This window comes from Mustela putorius, unplaced genomic scaffold (genome assembly GCF_011764305.1).
Source record: "Mustela putorius furo isolate JIRA1106 unplaced genomic scaffold, ASM1176430v1.1 tig00000788_pilon_pilon_pilon, whole genome shotgun sequence".
NCBI classification, from domain to species: domain Eukaryota; kingdom Metazoa; phylum Chordata; class Mammalia; order Carnivora; family Mustelidae; genus Mustela; species Mustela putorius.
The window spans coordinates 4,977,224-4,998,580 of NW_025421481.1; the positions used below are offsets into that span (position 1 = coordinate 4,977,224).

Sequence of the window (21,357 nt, forward strand, 5' to 3'; positions counted from 1 at the left end):
GACTTGCCTACATAGCCTTCCCAATTATGGAAGCCAAAATCTTATTATAAAAATCTCTAAATATCCATCTTCTACGGGTTCTGCTTTTTTGGTTGAACCGGGACTGATATACTAGAATATAAAGTAAAGGCAGAAGGTGGCAAAACTAAAGGATGAGATGTAGTAGAGCTAGAACAAAAAAGGCATTTGTTTTTAACATGCTCAGAGGTTTGAACTTTACCTCAAAATCAGTAGGATCAGCAAGGTGAATGACACGATTAGGGTTGAGACAAATCTTTCTGGATTTGATATAAAGGATATAATGGGATAGGAAGCAAGGGGAAGAGAGAGATACTGGTGGTTGGGAAACCATCCAAGTTACCTGTGAGAAAAGTAAGAGGAGAACCAAGAAAGAAGGTCATCATGGAAACCAGGGAACAGTGTTGGGAAGAAGTGGTGGTCCACCCTGATCTGGTGCATCAGAAGAGTCTGCCACTCAGTATTCTGTGATAAAAGGTTACAAAGGACCATAAGACAGCTGTGCTAGAGTGGAGAATCCAGAAACTAGATTGTATTAGGTTCAAGAATGGCTGGGAAGTGAGAGAAAAGAGAAAACAGGAGTAGATTATTCTTTTACAGAAGAAAACATGGCAGAAGAGAGAAAAGATCAATTTCAAATAAAAATGATTAGAATGGGAGAAACTTTTAAGTTTTCTTAAGTCAAAAGCAAGGGAGGGAGAAAAGACAAGAATGAGGGTACACATTCTCCTGAGTGAGGCTCAAGAGAGGAGCTGTGGCCAAGACCACAGGTGAAGGCTTGAGCAAGGACAGTGGGAGGACCTGCACTTTCTGAAAACTGGAGGAAAGAGAAGAAGGATGAAAGTAAGCAGATTTGGAGAAGGAGGATAAGGAATATGTAGTAATTCATGCCCAGTGGCCCAGGAGTAGCTCAGTGAGGTTAGGAAACAAGGTTATCAGTTGAGAGAGAGATGGTGTGATAGATCTAGAGATGGAGGTTTGGCTTTAGTTGGGGCTGGGTAGCCACCAGCCAGTACATAACTCAGAGGAATCAGGATCAGGTGACAGTTACACTAAAGGACTTCTGAACTGCCTCACAGTTCAGTGTTTCTATGAATCAGATGGGCAGAAATGTTGCCTTATTCACTGATGTTTTCTCAATACCCAAAATAATGCCTGGCATATAGAAGGCACTCAAAAAATCTGCTGAATGAATGAATGAATGAGTGAAAGCTTAGATGAGCTTCTCATATAAACAAGCAAATAAAACCTTTTAGTTGAGATTACCTATTTTAACATAGACTCATTTAATATTTTTAAGAAATCACAGATGTTTTCCAGAGCCTTGAAGCTCAATATAACTCCAGTCTTCTCTCCTAATCTCCAGACAATATAGCCAAGGCAAGTCAGGTAATGCAGGCTTTGAAGTGGGCATTTTTAGCTTGAATTTTTACCTGGACTATCTTAGAGCAAATTATCAAGAAAATGGCCAAATTTCTATTTTATTGTATTATACAGTAAGCTTTTCTGAACTGAGTAAGAGTTTACTCACTCAGATTTTCACTTAGATTCCACTAGGTAGGTAGAATATAGTCTTAACCTTTTTCTGACACACTGAGCTCTTTCTCTTCTTATTGGTCTTGGAGATATTTACCACTGACCAAAGGGAAAAGAGGAGGGAAATAAACAAGACTCTAAAAGACAAGTTTAAAAAAATAAACATAAAAAATAAAAAGTAAGTTTAACTGTAATAAAAATATAATGTTGACAGTACTACGTTGCTACTAAAATGGGTCTCTGTTGAATATTTACCACGCATTACCTGGGTGGAAGACTTTGGTTTTCCCATTAGTGATTCCAGAAGAGCTTGCCTCCATATTTATTGACCTCCTGCCTGGTGGAAGTGAGGAATGCCTGACCACAGGCAGGCGATGTGACCCTGGGCGTCTTGCCACACTTCGCCGTTGATGGATTTGCAAATGCTTTTCAGCCCCATGAATAGATAAACTTAAACCTGGAATGAGAAATAGCACCATTATTATCTAAAAAGTCAGTTCTGAATGGTTAAAATACCAAATTACTTTCTGACTTAAAATACAGACAGTTTAAGTTACAATGGTTCAAATTCTTAAGGGATGTTAATGACACCGGAATTCTGACACTGATTGACTTTCACATTGGATTATTCACTGAACATTATTTCATTCAAGAGTGGACATCCTCAGTTATCATGACAAGAGTTTCATGAATGGAGATCCAATGAAGTCAAATATTAAAATTCTTACCAAAATCCTGGGAAAATATGCACTTATTTAGATTAGCAATTTCTACTGGGGTATCTGGAGATTCAATAAAAATTGAGCATTTTTCCCCTTTCTTAAAAATATTTTAATTCCAGTAGAGTTAACGTACAGTGTTATATTAGTTTCAGGTGTACAATATAGTGATTCAACAATTCCATGCATTACCCAGTGCCCAATACAACAAATGCTCTCCTTAATTCCCAATTTCACACATCCCCCATGCACCTCCCCTCTGCTAACCATCAGTTTGTTCTCTATAGTTAAGAGTCTATTTCTCGGTTTGTCTCTCTTTTACTTTTGCTCATTTGTTTTGTTTCTTAAATTTCATATGAGTGAAATCACATTATATTTTACTTCCTCTGACTTATTTCATTTTGTAATATACTCTCTATCTCCATCCATGCTGCTACAGATGGCAAGAATTCATATTTTTCATATTTTTATGGCTGAATAATATATATATATATATATATATATATATATCACATTTTCTTTATCCATTCATCAACTGATGGACACTTGGGCTTCTTCCATAACTTGGCTATTGCAAATAATGATGCAATAAACATAGGGATGCATGAATCCCTTTGAATTAGTGTTTTTTTGTTTGAGGGGTAAATACCCAGAAGTGTGATTACTGGATCATAGGATGGTTCTCTTTTAACTTTTTGAGAAACCCTCATACTGTTTTCCACAGTGGCTATATCAGTTTGCACTCCTACTAACAGTGCAAAAGGGTTCCCCTTTCTCTACATCCCCACCAAAACTTGTTTTTGTACTGATTTAAGCCATTCTGACAAGTGTACGGTAATATTTCATTATAGTTTTGATTTGCATTTCCTTGGTGATGAGTGACGTTGAGCATCTTTTCTTGTGCCTATTTCTTTGGAGAAATGCCTATTCATGCCTCCTGCCCATTTTTAATTGAATTACTTGTGGGTTTTTAGGTGTTGAGTTTTTAAGTATATTTTAGATAGTAGCCCCTTATCAGATATATCATTTTAAAATATCTTCTCCCATTCAGTAGGCTACCTTTTAGTTTTATTGATTGTTTCCTTTGCTGTGAGGAAATATTTTATTTTGATGTAGTCCCAATAGTTTATATTTGTTTTTATTTATATAATGCCCTTCTTTTAAATTTTTATTTTAAAGTCTTCATTTTAAAGTCTATTTTGTTTGATTTAAGTATTTCTATTCCAGCTTTCTTCTGACACCCATCTACATGATAAATGTTTCTCCATCCCCTCAATTTAAAGATTTTATTTTATTTATTTATTTGACAGAGAGAAAGAGACCACAAGTAGGCAGAGCAGCAGGTAGAGATAGAGCGGGAAGCAGGCTCCCTGCTGAGCAGAAAGCCCAATGCAGGGCTGGATCCCAGGACCCTGAGATCATGACCTGAGCTGAAGGCAGAGGCTTAACCCACGGAGCCACCCTGGTGCCCCTCCATCCCTCAATTTAAATCTGCAAGTATTTTTAGGTCTGAAATGAGTCTTTTGTAGGAAGCATGTAGATGGGTCTTGTTTTTTGTAATCTACTGTCACCCTATGACTTTTGATTAGAGCATTTAGTCCATTTACATTCAAGGTAATTTTTTAAATTTATTTTTTATTTTTTATTTTTTATTTTTTATAAACATATATTTTTATCCCCAGGGGTACAGGTCTGTGAATCGCCAGGTTTACACACTTCACAGCACTCACCATAGCACATACCCTCCCCAATGTCCACAACCCCACCCACATTCAAGGTAATTTTTGACAGATATGTGTTCATTGCCATTTTGTTACTTTTTTTGGTAGTTTTTCTCAGATCCTTCTCTTTCTTTCATGGCTTGCTACTTTTCTTTAGTGATATGCTTGGATTCCTTTCTCTTTATTCTTTACATCTCTATTATGCGGCTTTTATTTGTGGTTACCATTAGATTTGTAGATAACACCTTCTGCATATGGCAATCCATATTAAGTTGATGGTCACTTAAGTTCAAACCCATTCTTTATTCCTCTCCATGTTTTATTTACATAATATTATGTTTTACATCCTTTTATTTTATGGATTCCTTGACTTTTTTTTACAGAAATACTTATTTTTACTGCTTTTGTGTTTCCCACTTTTCATACTCTGATTTATAGTCTTTCATTTCCACTCAAAGAGTTCCTTTTATTATTATTATTTTTTTAAGATTTTATTTTGAGAGACAAAAAGAGAGCACAAGTAGGGGGAGCAGCGGGCAGAGGGAGAAGGAGAAACAGGCTCCCTACTGAGCAGGGAGCCAAATGTGGGTTGGTCTCCATCCCAGAACTCCAGGATCATGTCCTGAGCTGAAAGCAGACACTTAAACAACCTAACCACCCAGGTACCCTCTCTATATTATTTCTTATAGGGCTACTTTAGTGGTCATGAACACCTTTAGTTTTTGTCTGAAACTCTCTTTCTCCTTCTATTCTGATTGATAGCCTTGCTGCATAGAGTATTCTTGGTTATAGATTTTTATCTCTCAATACTTTGAATATATTGTGCCACCCACTTCTGGTTTGGAAAGTCTCTGCTGAAAAATCCACAGATAGCCTTATGGGGATGCCCTTGTATGTGACTGATTTCTTTTACCTTGTTGCTCTTAAAAATTTTTATCATTGCTTTTTACCATTTTGATTACTATGTATCTTTGTGTGGACCACCTTTGGTTGATTTTATTGGTGGATCTCTGTGCCTCCTGGAGCTGGATATGTTTCCTTTCCCAGATCGGGGAAGTTTTTAGCAATTATTTATTCAAATAAATTTTCTGCCCACTTTTCTCTCTCTTCTCCTGGGATCCCTATAATTCAGTGTTATGCTTGATGGAACTATGCTGAATTCCCTAAGTCTATTCTCATTTTGCATAATTTTTCTCTCAGTTTTTCAGCTTTATTACTTTCCATTACTCTGTCTTCTAGTTCATTAATTTCATTCCCCTGTTTCCTCCAGCCTATTTTTTCCATCTAATTTATTTTTAATTTCACTTGTTGTGTTCTACATTTCTGATTGGTTCTTTTATGTTTTCTCCCTCTTTGTTAAGGGCCTCACTGATGTCCTCCACTCTTCTTAAGTCCAGTGAGTATCTTTATGATCATTATTTTAAATTCTCTCTCAGGCACGTTACTTATAACCATTTCTGTTAAGTCTCTTGCTCTGATTTTGTCCTGTTCTTTCATTTGTGATATATTCCTCTGTCTGTCTCCTCATTTTTGTCTGGTTCTCTGTGTCTGTTTCTGTGTGTTTGGGAAGTCAGCTACATCTCTTGCTCTTGAAAGTAGTGGGCCAGCTGTGCATTTTTAACTAGGTAGTGCTGGTTCTCCTCCACAGGGAATACACAGCCTTAGCAGAGACCTGGGTTAGACTGGTCACCCCACAAACCACCCACAGGTGAGAGATGCATTCTTTTTTTTTTTTTAAGATTTTTTTATTTATTTGTCAGAGAGAGAGAGCGCATGAACACAGGCAGACAGAATGGCAGGCAGAGGCAGAGGGAGAAGCAGACTCCCTGCCGAGCAAGGACCCCGATGTGGGACTCGATCCCAGGACGCTGGGATCATGACCTGAGCCGAAGGCAGCTGCTTAACCAACTGAGCTACCCAGGCGTCCCGAGAGATGCATTCTTAACAAGGTGCCCACATCTTCCACAGATGGATGGGAGATACAGTGTTGGTGAGGCCTCTATGGTTCTTCTCAGGGAAGGTATTTACAGAACCAGGTGAGAGATGCATTCTTAACCCACAGGTGAGAGATGCATTCTTAACAAGGTGCCCACATCTTCCACGGGTGGCTGGGAGATACAGTGTTGGTGAGGTCTCTATGGTTCTTCTCAGGAAAGGGATATACATCACCAGTACTGAAGGAGGACTTGATGGAGGGGCAGGAAGCAGTATAAGCAAGTTAGGTAGGGTGTGCTGGTGTCCAGCTGCTTCCCACAGGTGGCTGTGTGTTTATCATGAGGGGTAGAGGAGGAAAATGACACCTGCCAGCTCCTTTGTTCCTGGAAAATCTCTCAGCGAACTTTGAGATTAGTAACTAACTTTCCTTCCTTTAAGTTCCAGGTGTCTTTCTAACTGCTTCTTCCAAGCGGCATTTTGAGAGGCTGTTTGCTCTGCTGTCTTTAAGGATAGGGGCTCAGCTTCCTTTTGCCCCTGGGACCCTGAGAGCTTCAGCCAGCTGATTTTTAAAGTTCCAAACATTAAGTCCTGCTGATTGTAAGTACTCATGAAATTCAGTCCCTGATTCTCAGAGCCAAATGCTGTGGGGACTCCTCTTCTGCTTATAGGCTCCCCAGAGTGCTAAGCTGTTTCTCACCCTTCTCTGTACCTGTGGCTAACCTTCCTCAAGAAATCAAATTCGTGGGGTTTATGTTCCTACCAAGTCCTTTCATCTCCTACCCTCTCCATGTGGCCTCTTCTCTACATTTAGTTGTGGAGTTTGGCCAGTCTTTGGTTCCTTTTCTGGGTTGTTTGTTCTGAAGTGAGTAGTATCTAGATGTATCTGTGAGAAGTGAACTTAGGCTCCTTAGCCATCTTCCCTAGGATTCCCCTAGCAACTTCTATTTTTTTTTTTTTTTGCAACTTTTTTTAAAAAAATTAATTAAATTTATTTATTTTCAGCATAACAGTATTCATTATTTTTGCACCACACCCAGTGCTCCATGCAATCTGTGCCCTCTATAATACCCACCACCTGGTACCCCAACCTCCCACCCCCCCACCACTTCATTCCCCACAGATTGTTTTTCAGAGTCCATAGTCTCTCATGGTTCACCTCCCCTTCCAATTTCCCCCAACTCCCTTCTCCTCTCCAACTCCCCATGTCCTCCATGATATTTGTTATGCTCCACAAGTAAGTGAAACCATATGATAATTGACTCTCTCTGCCTGACTTATTTCACTCAGCATAATCTTTTCCAGTCCCATCCATGTTGCTACAAAAGTTGGATATTCATCCTTTCTGATAGAGGCATAATACTTCATAGTGTATATGGACCACATTTTCCTTATCCATTCGTCTGTTGAAGGGCAGAAAGATTCCCTTCTTTTTTTTTAATAAACATATATTTTTTTAATAAACATATATTTTTATCCCCAGGGGTACCGGTCTGTGAATCACCAGGTTTACACACTTCACAGCACTCACCAAAGCACATACCCTCCCCAATGTCCATAATCCCACCCCCCTTCTCCCAATCCCCCTCCCCCCAGCAACCCTCAGTTTGTTTTGTGAGATTAAGAGTCACTTACGGTTTGTCTCCCTCCCATCCCATCTTGTTTCATTTATTCTTCTCCTACCCACTTAAGACCCCATGTTGCATCACCACTTCCTCTTATCAGGGCGATCATATGATAGTTGTCTTTCTCTGCTTGACTTATTTCGCTAAGCATGATATGCTCTAGTTCCATCCATGTTGTCGCAAATGGCAAGATTTCATTTCTTTTGATGGCTGTATAGTATTCCATTGTGTATATATACCACATCTTCTTGATCCATTCATCTGTTGATGGACATCTAGGTTCTTTCCATAGTTTGGCTATTGTGGACATTGCTGCTATAAACATTCAGGTGCACGTGCCCCTTTGGATCACTATGTTTGTATCTTTAGGGTAAATACCCAGTAGTGCAATTGCTGGGTCATAGGGCAGTTCTATTTTCAACATTTTGAGGAACCTCCATGCTGTTTTCCAGAGTGGCTGCACCAGCTTGCATTCCCACCAACAGTGTAGGAGGGTTCCCCTTTCTCCGCATCCTCGCCAGCATCTGTCATTTCCTGACTTGTTGATTTTAGCCATTCTGACTGGTGTGAGGTGATATCTCATTGTGGTTTTGATTTGTATTTCCCTGATGCCGAGTGATATGGAGCACTTTTTCATGTGTCTGTTGGCCATCTGGATGTCTTCTTTGCAGAAATGTCTGTTCATGACCTCTGCCCATTTCTTGATTGGATTATTTGTTCTTTGGGTGTTGAGTTTGCTAAGTTCTTTATAGATTCTGGACACTAGTCCCAGGGCTGCAAGGTTGGTTCAACATCCGCAAATCAGTCAATGTGATACAACACATCAATAAAAGAAAGAACAAGAACCATATGATACTCTCAATAGATGCTGAAAAAGCATTTGACAAAGTACAGCATCCCTTCCTGATCAAAACTCTTCAAAGTGTAGGGATAAAGGGCACATACCTCAATATCATCAAAGCCATCTATGAAAAACCCACCGCAAATATCATTCTCAATGGAGAAAAACTGAAAGCTTTTCCGCTAAGGTCAGGAACACGGCAGGGATGTCCATTATCACCACTGCTATTCAACATAGTACTAGAGGTCCTAGCCTCAGCAATCAGACAACAAAAGGAAATTAAAGGCATCCAAATCGGCAAAGAAGAAGTCAAATTATCACTCTTCGCAGATGATATGATACTATATGTGGAAAACCCAAAAGACTCCACTCCAAAACTGCTAGAACTTATACAGGAATTCAGTAAAGTGTCAGGATATAAAATCAATGCACAGAAATCAGTTGCATTTCTCTACACCAACAGCAAGACAGAAGAAAGAGAAATTAAGGAGTCAATCCCATTTACAATTGCACCCAAAACCATAAGATACCTAGGAATAAACCTAACCAAAGAGGCACAGAATCTATACTCAGAAAACTATAAAGTACTCATGAAAGAAATTGAGGAAGACAAAAAGAAATGGAAAAATGTTCCATGCTCCTGGATTGGAAGAATAAATATTGTGAAAATGTCTATGCTACCTAAAGCAATCTACACATTTAATGCAATTCCTATCAAAGTACCATCCATCTTTTTCAAAGAAATGGAACAAATAATTCTAAAATTTATATGGAACCAGAAAAGACCTCGAATAGCCAAAGGGATATTGAAAAAGAAAGCCAACATTGGTGGCATCACAATTCCGGACTTCAAGCTCTATTACAAAGCTGTCATCAAGACAGCATGGTACTGGCACAAAAACAGGCACATAGATCAATGGAACAGAATAGAGAGCCCAGAAATAGACCCTCAACTCTACGGTCAACTCATCTTCGACAAAGCAGGAAAGAATGTCCAGTGGAAAAAAGACAGCCTCTTCAATAAATGGTGCTGGGAAAATTGGACAGCCACATGCAGAAAAATGAAATTGGACCATTTCCTTACACCACACACAAAAATAGACTCAAAATGGATGAAGGACCTCAATGTGCAAAAGGAATTCATCAAAATCCTTGAGGAGAACACAGGCAGCAACCTCTTCGACCTCAGCCGCAGCAACATCTTCCTAGGAACAACGCCAAAGGTAAGGGAAGCAAGGGCAAAAATGAACTATTGGGATTTCATCAAGATCAAAAGCTTTTGCACAGCAAAGGAAACAGTTAACAAAATCAAAAGACAATGGACAGAATGGGAGAAGATATTTGCAACTTTTAATTAAAAAAAAAAAAGCAACTTTTCCATGGGACTCATGTATAGACCAGAGTTGAAGATTGAACTCAGATTTGTACCTCTGATAATATTCGAATTATGTCCCTTTTTAGAGCTATTTTATCCAGGAAAATTTCAAACATACCAAAGGCAAAAAGATTAGTATAATAAATTCCATGTACCCATCACTTAACTTCAAAAAATATCCAGATTTTTCCATAAAGATGGAGAGAAAAAAAGATTTTTCTAATCTTGTTTCAACATACTCTACTCCCTCTGTTGTTGATATGCTTTTTAGATGCTAAAGTAGTTTAAAGCAAACTCTAGACATTATGTCAATCTCATAAAAACAATATTGACTGTATTGGCTTGTGTTGTTTATATCAATATGGACTACACCTACTGATACATATGAACCATATAACATATTGAAGATATTTTAAAATAATAAATTATTAATACTCAAAGATTTTTAAAAAAGAACACTCATTGCTCATCATTAAATGTTGCTAAAACACCAATTCATTACTCAGAAAATTGATATAGGGAAAGAAGCTCACTGCTTTTCCTTTACTAACCATATTTGAAGGTAACCAAATAGTTGATAAAATTTTCACTACATATTTCCAACTAATAAATTATTGATGAAAAAAAGAATTGGAAAATTATTTTAGAGGCCTCACTGAAATATGAAGGATAAATTTTGTCTAAAGAAGCACTGCGAGGACAGAGTAGAATTCAGACTCATGGAAAACTGAATCCAGATCTTTAAAAAAAAAGCCTGTTAGCCTTATTTAATGCCAAGAAGCCAGGGGAGTGGAACATGGTCAGGAATTATGCTATCTGAGGGAGAAAAGTTGTGCTTCACCCAACTGCAGAATTTTTTTTTATTAAGAAGAGAAATTATCTTATAATTTGAAGGTAGAAATCTAGAGTTGGAAGTTACTTTAGTGGTTAACTAATCTGGTGCCTTATATTGATGAGAAAACTGAGTCTGCCAAAGAAAAACAATCAGTCTACTTATCAGTACTGGAAGGCCACAGTAAGAAGTCTATTAAAAATCCAGAAATGGGACCCTGGGTGGCTCAGTTGGTTAAGTGTCTGCCTTTGGCTCAGGTCATGATCCAGGTCCCTGGGATCGAGTCCCACATAGGGTTCCTTGTTCAGTGGGAAGCCTGCCTCTTCCTCTGCCTGCTGTTCCCTTAATTGAGCTCTCTGTCTCTGACAAATAAATAAATAAAAGCTTAAAAAAAAAAAACCGGAAATGAGGGAAATAAAAGCAAAACGATGTGAACTGGGCCAAATAGTAAATTCTAATAAATATTAAGAAACGATGATTCAAATCAGAATAAGGTTTGGTCAGCCAGGCAAAACAACAACAAAAACAATAAAGCTCATAATAAACAAACATGAGTAGTGCCCATCCAGACACTACTTTTAGACTTGAGTCTAAAAGTTCAAGTATACCAAGAGCCAGACAGTCCTGAGACACAATTTTACTTTCCTTTATCCACTTAACTGCCCTTGCTCTAACAGCACTCACCTGACAATCTTCAGATTAGGATTTGGTTTCTATTGCAGGGAGAAAGTAATCATACTAATGTTCCCACGGACCCAGAGACCAAGGTTCTCAGTGTGGCCTAACAAACTGGCACCCTGAATTTCTTTCTACACTTATATCTCCTCATGATGGCTTAGAATGAATCTGCCCACGGATCTGGTTTCTAAGTCCACAATGCTATGAGCCCGAGACTTGTTCTTGGGAAATTCACCCAGGTAAGGCCAGCCATGCAGGGTAACCCCTTGGGAGACCACAGGCAGCCTTTCCCTCACAATGCCTGTCCCACTCTGACACTCAGATGCCTGGCCAATTGTGAGTCTTTTACTCCTAGGTGTTTGTGAGCAGAACTAACATAACAGCATCAAGCTGGTTTTCTTCCACTCTGTCATGCTCCCTACCATGGCTATATGTTCCATACTTCCAGAGAGATGCAAAATGAGTTATCTCTAGACCCACAAGACTCCAGAAGAAAGTAGACAATTTTCAGGTGACAAATGAAAGGGCTAGGAGATGCTTTAAATCAACATCAGACAGTACATGCAGTCTGAGTCTGCTACCACGAGACAGACCACTCTTGAAAAAACATTTCTCCTTGTCCCTTTTGTAGAGGATTATTGGGGTAAAGGAACCAGAACTATGAGTCAGTGTGGCACTTCTAGCTCTTATAAAACTCCTTTCAAGGAAGTATAAAATGTAAATGATAATAAATAAATAAATAAATATAAAATAAATGATAATAAAAATAACACTGTGGAAATAAATGGCATAGGTACTTGGAATGTTAAATTCCATATTAAAATATATAAAATGTAGATCATGGGGAAAATGTCAAAAAAATTCATGAGTATTGCCATGAGAGGATGAATATGGGGAAGATGGTATGCTATAAGGAAATTCATGAGGAATCCTTACTGGCTCAGCAAATTCATATGGTCCTCCAAAAATTAAGATTTCTCAGAGGTATAGATAAAGGACCTGGTCCACCAGAGTTCTCTTCATACAATGGCTAAGTCCATGGGGGAGAGAGATATGTAAACAAATAGCACATAAGACATCAAATATACTACAGATATGAAAAGTTAACATTTACTGAAGACTCAGCAGTTACATCCTCAGAAATAAATTATCAGTCAATAAATTGCATGGTCCATTTAATTCTTAATTACTTTGGGAAAAAATGTTGATGTTAGTCATCTATTAAATGTCAGGCACTGTGTTAAATATTGATCATTACACCATTAATGCCTCACCCCTACCCTACAAAACAGAGAAGTCATATCCACCCTTTAAAGATAGGAAACTTGAGGCTCAAGAGGCAAAGTTACTTGTCCAATGTCACATAAGTGAGTAACTGAAATTTTAACCCTCATTTTTTCCACTGTAGCATGCAATCTAATGAACTTAATTAATTATATACAAATATATAGGCTTTTTGTGTGTGGGTTTCTGTTTGCTTTTTAGAGAGGGAGGGGGAGGGGCTGAAAGAAGGGAGAGGAACAGTCTTACACTGGCTCCACACCTAATGTAGGGCATGGCATGGGGTCTGATCTCACAACCCTGAGATCATGACCTGAGCCAGAATCGAGAATTGGATGCTTAATTTATTGAGCCACTCAGATGCCCCTAAATAGGCTGTTTTAAGTCTATAGTGGTTCTAAATAATTTAACAAGGCAGCGTTAGAAGGTATGTTATGCTGACATGACTTGGACACAAACTCTTATGAAACTATCTCTTCTCTCTCTTTTCTATCCATTTTGTAATGTCTTCCTGGTTTTCGACCATCTACCAAATACCTTAGTAAGAGCCAGTAAGTACTCTTACTCTCATTCACCTGTCAGCACATGGCTATCCTATTTCTCCAACTAGCTCAAGAGTCTCTAAGAGCAAGGATCTTATTGTGTACTTCTCAGAGTCCTTCCTCAGCTCTGAAAAAAAGTACACTCCATACAGAGGTATGGGATGAATATTTGCCTTCAGTTCCTTCTCCTTCTGCACGTTGCATTCTATATGGTGCAAAGACTCCTCGGGAATAGGCAGAGCAGAGTTAAGAGCCAGCCAAGGAAATGACACTGAGTATGTTGACCTGTGCAACAAATTTTTAATTTCATATTTCCTATATCATTATATATTCATCATCTTTCCCAGACACCTTAAGGCCTGAAACCTGGTTGCTTTCCTCAGCTTTAGCAGACAGCTTCCTCCCCAATGCAGCTGAGAAGATGGAGCCCAGGCAATGTCAAGTTTCTAATCTTACCACCTTTCCACCTCAAAATACCTTTCAAAAAAAGTATCTTTTTTTCTTGAGACCTATCATCTACCTTACTTGATAAAAGATATGCAGGCAGAACCTTGAGAAACACATCCTTTAGGGATGAAGAGGGCAAGCATAGTTGGTGTTAAAATGTGAGTGCTGGAATCAGGATTTCTGGGTTCGATTCTGGGTCATACCATATTCTACCTATTTTCCTTACTACAAGTTATTTAGTCTTTTGTGCCTCAGCTTAATTACCTGTGATATGGGGACAATAACAGTTTCTACCTCACAGAGTCATGAAAATGAGTTAATACCTACAGAGTGCTTAGGGCAGTGCCCAGCATACAGCAAGTGTTCAGTGCAAGGCAAAGGTCATCATTGCCTCTATCATATCAGTGACTTCTCTGCACTTTCCTCTCTCACTCCTTAGGCCCTACAATTTAACACCATTGCTTCTGCTCATCTGTTTTTAAATTTTTCCATTGGTTTCCATGACACTCATGCTTGTTACCACTCCCTCTCCTAACTGGAAACTCTCTAACTTGTTCCCAAAGGTGGGGGTGTTAATTTCCTTGGGCTACCATAACTTATTACCACAGCTTTGGTGGCTCGAAACAACAAAAATATTTTATTCCTTTGTCCTTGAGGCTAGAAATCTGAAGTCAAGAAGGACTGTGATCCCTCCAGAAGCTCTGGAGGTAACCTTTTCTCCTTGCTTCTCTCAGCCTCTCATGGGTTCTAGCATTCCTTGGTATTTCTTGCCTTGTGACCACATCACTCCAATACCTGTCTTCATGGTCTCATCACCTCCTATCTCCCTCTGCCTTTCTCTTATAAGGACATGCATGATGGCATTATAGACCACCTGTAAGACAGGATAATCTCTTTATCTTAAGGTCCTTAATCACATCTATAAACTCTTTCCAAATAAGGTCACTTCCACAAGCTCTGCATATTAGAACATGGATGTATATTTGGAGACTATTATCAGTCTACCACAGTGGGTTGTTTCTCAAGGTTTTAACTTTGATCTTCTCTTTCTCTCTATCTCCTAGCCAAGCAATCTTCAAGATTCCATGTCTCCAGCTCTTGTCTTCATGTGATCCTCTCCCAAAGTCACTCTTGCTCTGTCTCCCAAATTTCAAGCCCATATTTCTTACTTGGTCTGCCTTCCCCTGAGAAATTCGATGACTCCACAGAAATACAATAAATGTTTAATATTTTGATAAGAAAAAACAAGCTCATATTTCTTTTAAGTACCTCACAGTTCCTTAAAATCTTATCTAAAATGTGAATATTTTTCTCAATAAAATAAAATTCTTTGGTGCTCCTTCTTTCTGGCTCACTTCCAAGGTTCACTAGCTCTGGCTGCATTGCGCAGTAGAAGTACACCCATGTAGAAACGATTCGCTTTCATCTAAATGTCACTCCTGTGATTCAGAAGAGCTCAGTGCCATGGGAACATCTGCAGTTCTGTCGATGTTTTACAACTTGCAGCCAGAGCATCTCTGGGTTGCATCACTCTCCTTGTCATTTCTTAGATAAATTACTTTTCAAACCACTGAAAACCTATGTTTTGAATGTCACTACCATGAGCAAAACATAAAAATCACCTATTCCTGATTAAGAAAAAAAGTAATTTATGCAAGGGGATATTTATTTCTAGTTTTCTCTTTTTTTCTCAGATTTAACTACAATGTAGAGAACGAATCCAACACTTCCTCTTACCAAAACAGTTATGAGAACAGAGATGAAAATTCTCCTGGCTGCTTCTCAGGCTTAGAACTGCTTTCCCAAACTTCTGGAGCTTTTCTAATATCCTCTTTTTTGGGTTCAAAGTACATTTTACAAAATATTTATAAAATATAAATACCCTCCCATACCCTAGGGTATGATACCCTCCCATACCCTAGGGAGGAAGAAAATTCAAACACATAGATTGCACATAGCCAAGGATGTACCCCAATTATTCTTAGCTTAGGTCAAATCCCATCACAGGGGCAGAATTTGTGCAACCTCAGTGATGAACTCAGGTGGACCCACAGCAAACATTCTGAGGAGCTTTGAGTATCAGAAATGGTGGGCAACTGAATATGGGTACATTCTAGGGAGCAATCACAGATGCTGAGATGTAACTCATATGAGACCTCTCTGGGGGTCTGAAGATGGAGGACTATTTAGTCTTAGTAGACCTGATGATAGGATTTGCTACAACCCAACCTTCCTCCATCATACCAGGTTCTTGCGTGTGTCATGTCACCTGTTTGGTCTCCCTGCCTTGTAGCAGGCTATTTGACAGATTGGCATCAACATGTTGCAAAATCTAGCAGCACCAACACATCAAAACATATCAAAACTGCCAAGACACTGTTATTTGGAATTTTTTGACAGTTTTCTATCTAAAGCCACATGAACTTGGCATTCAAGCACTTTGGTAAGAGACAAAAATGCTAAGGATTAGATATAATATTACCCAGATTTAACTTTTAGCTCAATGTCTACATAAAGAATTTATAGAACCAGAAAGGATAGGAGACTATAAGAATGTATAGCCAGCATTACTAAATTCAAATAAAGTGCTGGAGATAAATTACCAGGTTTCTCTCCCTCAAACCCACCTAAAGATTCTAGATAACCTTTTTTGTAATTACTTTCTTTCCTGTGCCTGGGTCTGATTTAGAGAGAGTTTCTCTCCCCCCCCCCCCCCCCCCGCTACAGAATTCTACCAGAAGCACTTCATTTCAGGAAACCACGGTGACACAGTGAATGATTGTCCTCAGTTCATACCTCCTCTCTATCATGTGATCCATCAGTCCTTCCCAGTAGGGAGAGAAAGTATGTTTCCTGCTCTGTTGATTTTGGACTTGGTCATCATGACTTGCTTCAGTTAATGAGATGCTACAGGACATAATGAAAACAGAGACATGAAATGTGCTTGCATTGCTTTGCCTGAGTTACTTATTCCCTGCTCCCTCCCTACTTCAACACTTCTGAGGATCCTCTACAAGATCTACTCCTATTGGATGGCCCCTTTTACATGGCTCTCTTTCTGCTGGGCTCTAATATTACCCTTGCTTCTTTACAAATAATTAAGCCCCTCTGAGGCAAAGAGGTGGAGGAGTAAGCACCCTATTTCAACAGGTCCCCTGAATTGAGCTGGATATCTACCAGACCATTCTGAACACCCACAAAATCAGCCTGTGATGTAAAAAGATACACCTGGATCTCTACAAATGGGATACCTCACGGTTGGTCTCAAGATATAAAGTGGGGAGCTATGATTCTGCAGGCAGATATCAGAAGATAAATGGAAGGGGGAGGTGGAATCTGGGATCCTGCACCACCAGAGCCCAAAAGCCTCCTGCACTGGGGACCTGGCACAGACTTGCAGACCAGTAACTGCGGGAAAAAGACTTTAAGGCAGCCTCCCAGACTGAAAGCTGGAGCTGTCAGGGTGCACATGTGAACAGGGGGTAGCTGGCAGTTTTAGAAGCACAAAGGCCAGAGACATGCCCAGACCTGGAAGCGAGGGCTGGGAATGCTGCTGTGGGGTGTACAACACAGGACACTGCAGTTTTTAGCAGCACAGATGGAAATGGAGACAGTGTGGCCTGGAGAGCTCACTGAAGAACAGACTGCGATCTCTCTGCTCTGAGACATGTTTAGATATAGTCACTTCTACTCTGACTCTCAGAAGAGACAAGAAAGCCACCAGGGAAAGACCTCAGGGAACAAAAGCCCCCCAAACTGGTTTTTACTGAGCCCATTCCCTACCCCACTCCCACAGTGGGCAGGGCAACTCTGCCCAAACAGGTTTGCCTAAGTAATAGCATGGCAGGGCCCTCCCCCAGAAGGTAGGCTGGAAGAACAAGAGGCCAACAAACAGGTGCATCTTGCTTGGGTTGTGGTCAATAATTTGGACTCTATACATTCCCTCAACCACCTCTCAACAGAATGACTAAGAGAAGGTACCCCCAACATAGGAAAGATTCAGAGACTGTGACCTCTACCACAGAACAAATGTATATGGATATAAGCAAGATGTCAGAAATGGACTTCAGGGTAACAGTTATGAAGACAATAGCTAGAATGGAGGAAACCATTAATGACAACATGGATTCTCTAAGGGCAGAAGTGAGAGCTGAACTGGCAGAACTTAAAAATGCTATCAATGAGATCCAGTCTAATCTAGATACTCTTGACATCTAGGGTAAACAAGGCAGAAGAACTAATTAGTGATCCAGAAGACAAACTTATAGAAAAGAAGGAACAGGAGGAGGCCTGGAACAAACAGCATAAAATCCATAAAAACAGAATTAGAGAAATAAATCATGCCATGAAATGTTCCAATGTCAGAATTATTTGGATTCCTGAGATGGTAGAGAGAGAGAAAGGTTAGAAGATATATTTGAACAAAGCAAAGCCAAGAATGAATGAATGAAAGAAGTATTCATGTCCTAGAGGCAGAGAGGACCCCTCCCAAGATCAAGGAGAACAGACAAATGCCCCAGCATATAATAGTAAAACTCACAAATCTTAGAACCAAGGAAACCATATTAAGGGCAGTTAGGAGGAAGAGATTCCTTACACAAAGAGGGAGGAATATTAGAATAACCTAATATTAGAATATTAGAATATTAGAATATTAGAATATCAGACCTGTCCACAGAGACCTGGAAAGACATATTCAGGGTACTAAATGAGAAGAACATGCAGCCAAGAATTCTTTAGCTGGCAAGGCTGTCATTCAGAATGGATGGAGAGATAAAAAGCTTCCAGGACCAGCAGAAACTGAAAGAATATGTGACCACTAAGCTGGACCTGCAAGAAATATTAAGGGGGGTTCTCTAAAAGTAGAAAGACCCCAGAAGTGATATAAAACAGAAATTTACAGATACAAACTACAGAAACAAAGACTTCACAGGCAACATGATGACAATAAAATCATATTTTTCAAAAATCATTCTTAACATGAATGGCCGATATGCTCCTATAAAATGGCACAGGGTGGCAGATTGGATAAAATGACAGGATCCATCCCTATGTTGCCTAAAAGGGACTCATTTTGAACCTAAAGATATACCCAGACTGAAAATGAAGAGATGGAGAACCATCTTTCATGCCAACAGACCTCAAAAGAAAGCAGGGGTAGCAATTCTCACATCAGACAAATTAGATTTTAGACTAAAGACTGTAGTTAAAATACAAAAGGACATAATATCATTTTTCTTAAAGATTTTATTTATTTATCAGAGAGAGAGGGGGAGAGAGCAAGCACAGGTAGACAGAATGACAGGCAGAGTCAGAGGGAGAAGCAGGCTCCCTGCTGAGCAAGGAGCCCGATGTGGGACTCCATCCCAGGACGCTGGGATCATGACCTGAGCGGAAGGCAGCTGCTTAACCAACTGAGCCACCCAGGCGTCCCCATAATATCATTTTTAAAGAGTCTATCCAACAAGAAGATCTAACAATTGTAAATATCCATGCCCTCAACATGGGAACAGTCAACTACATAAGCCAACTGTTAACCAAAACATTCCACTCATTCTTCTCAAGCACACATGGAACCTTCTCCAGAATAGACCACATCCTGGATCACAAATCAGGTCTCAACTGACACCAAAAGACTGAAATTATTCCCTGCATATGCTCAGACCACAATGCTTTGAAACAGGAACTCAGTCACAAGAAAAAGTTTGGAAGAAATTCAAACACTTGTAAGCTAAAGACCATCCTGCTCAAGAATGTTTGGGTCAACCAGGAAATTAAAGAAGAACTTAAACAATTCATGGAAACCAATGAGAACAAAAACACCAAAACAAATGGGATATGGCAAAGGCAGTCCTAAGGGGGAAATGCATAGCCATCCAAGTCTCACACAAAAACACAGAAAAATCCTGATTACACAAACTGTCTTTACACCTTGAAGAGTTGAAGAATCAACAACAAATTAAGCCTAACCCATGCACAAGAAGGAAAATAATTAAGATTAGAGCAGAGATCAATGAATTAAAACCAGAAATACAGTAGAACACATCAAAGAAACTAGAGGTTGGTTCTCTGAAAGAATTAATAAGATTGATAAAACACTGGCCAGACTTATCCAAAAGAAAAGAGAAGGGACCCAAATTAATAAAATTATGAATGAAAGGGGAGATATCATGACTAACACCAAGGAAACAGAAACAATTATCAGAAATTATTATCAACAGCTATGTGCCAGTAAATTAAGTAACCTGAAAGAAATGGATGCATTCTTGGAAACCTATAAACTACCAAAACTGAAACAGAAAGAAACTGACAACCTGAATAGACCAATAACCAGTAACAAGATTGAAGCAGTGATCAAAAAACTCCCAAAAAACTAGAGTCCAGGACCTGACGTATTCCCTGGGGAATTCTACCAAACATTCAAAGAAGAAATAATAGCTATTGTCCTGAGAAACAGAAGGAAAACTTCCAGACTCATTCTATGAGGCCCGCATTACCTTCATCCCAAAACCAGGATAAGACCCCATCAAAAAGGAGTTTCAGACCAATATCCCTGATGAATATGGATGCTAAGATTATCAGCAAGATCCTAGCTAGTAGGATCCAATAGTACTTTAAAAGGATTATCCACTACAACCAAGTGGGATTTATCCCTGGTGTGCAAGAGTGGTTCAGCAGTCACAAATAAATCAATGTTATAGAACAAATAAATAAGAGAGGAGAGAAGAAACCCATAGTCTCTCAAGAAACCCATCTTCTCAATAGGTGCAGAAAAATTATTTGACAAAACACAGCATCCTTTCCTGATCAAAACTCTTCAGACTATAGGGATAGAGGGAACATTCCTTGATTTTATAAAATCTACCTATGAAAAACGCACAGCAAACATCATTCTCAAGGGGGTAAAGCTGAGAGCCTTTCCCTTAAAACCAGGAACATGACAAGAATGCCTACTCTCACCACTATTGTTCAACTATTCTCTTTCTTCACAGATGACATGATACTATGTGGAAAACCCAAAAGTCTCCAACACCAAATTATTAGAACTCATATAGCAATTCAGTACTGCGGCTGGATATAAAATCAATGCCTAGAAATCAGTTGTTTTCTTATACACTAATAATGAAACTATAAAAAGATAAATTAGAGAATCAACTCCATTTACAATAGCACCAAAAACTATAAGATACCTAGGAATAAACCTAACCAAAGAGGTAAAATACCTATACTCTAGGAACTACAGAAAACTCATGAAAGAAATCAAAGAAGACACAAAAAGATAGAAAACCATCCCATGCTCCTGGATAAGAAGAATAAACATTGTTAAAATGTTCATGCTGCCCAGAACAATCTATACTTTCAAGGCCATCCCAATCAAAATACCAATGGCATTTTTCAAAGTTCTGGAACTAACAATCCTAAAATTTGTGTGGAACCAGAAAAGACCCAAAATGGCTAAGGAAATGATGAAAAAGAAAAACAAAGCTGGGGCATCACATTGCATAATTTCAAGTTATACTACAAAGCTTTGATCACAAAGACAGTAAAGTACTGGCACAAAAACAGACACATAGATCAATGGAACAGAAGAGAGAGACCAGATATGGACTCTCAACTCTATGGTCAACTAATTTTCAACAAAGCAGGAAAAAATATCCAATGGATAAAAGACTGTCTCTTCAATAAATGGTGCTGGGAAAATTGGATGACTATATACAGAAGAATAAAACTTGACCATTCTTTTACACCATACACAAAGATAAACTTTAAATGGATGAAAGACCTCAATGTGAGACAGGAATCCATCAAA

The 21,357-nt window shown here is 39.1% G+C and overlaps 1 protein-coding gene across 3 annotated transcripts in view; it reads right to left on the reverse strand.

Moving 5' to 3' along the window:
- The window catches only part of ANO4 (anoctamin 4), a 457,427-nt gene that overhangs the window by 242,736 nt on the left and 193,334 nt on the right, over positions 1-21,357 (reverse strand). For all 3 annotated transcript variants that reach the window (XM_045084796.1, XM_004742962.3, XM_004742961.2), the window contains one exon: positions 1,820-2,011. In XM_045084796.1, coding sequence (XP_044940731.1) covers positions 1,820-2,011 — 192 coding nt within the window. The remainder of the gene's footprint in view (positions 1-1,819; positions 2,012-21,357) is intronic.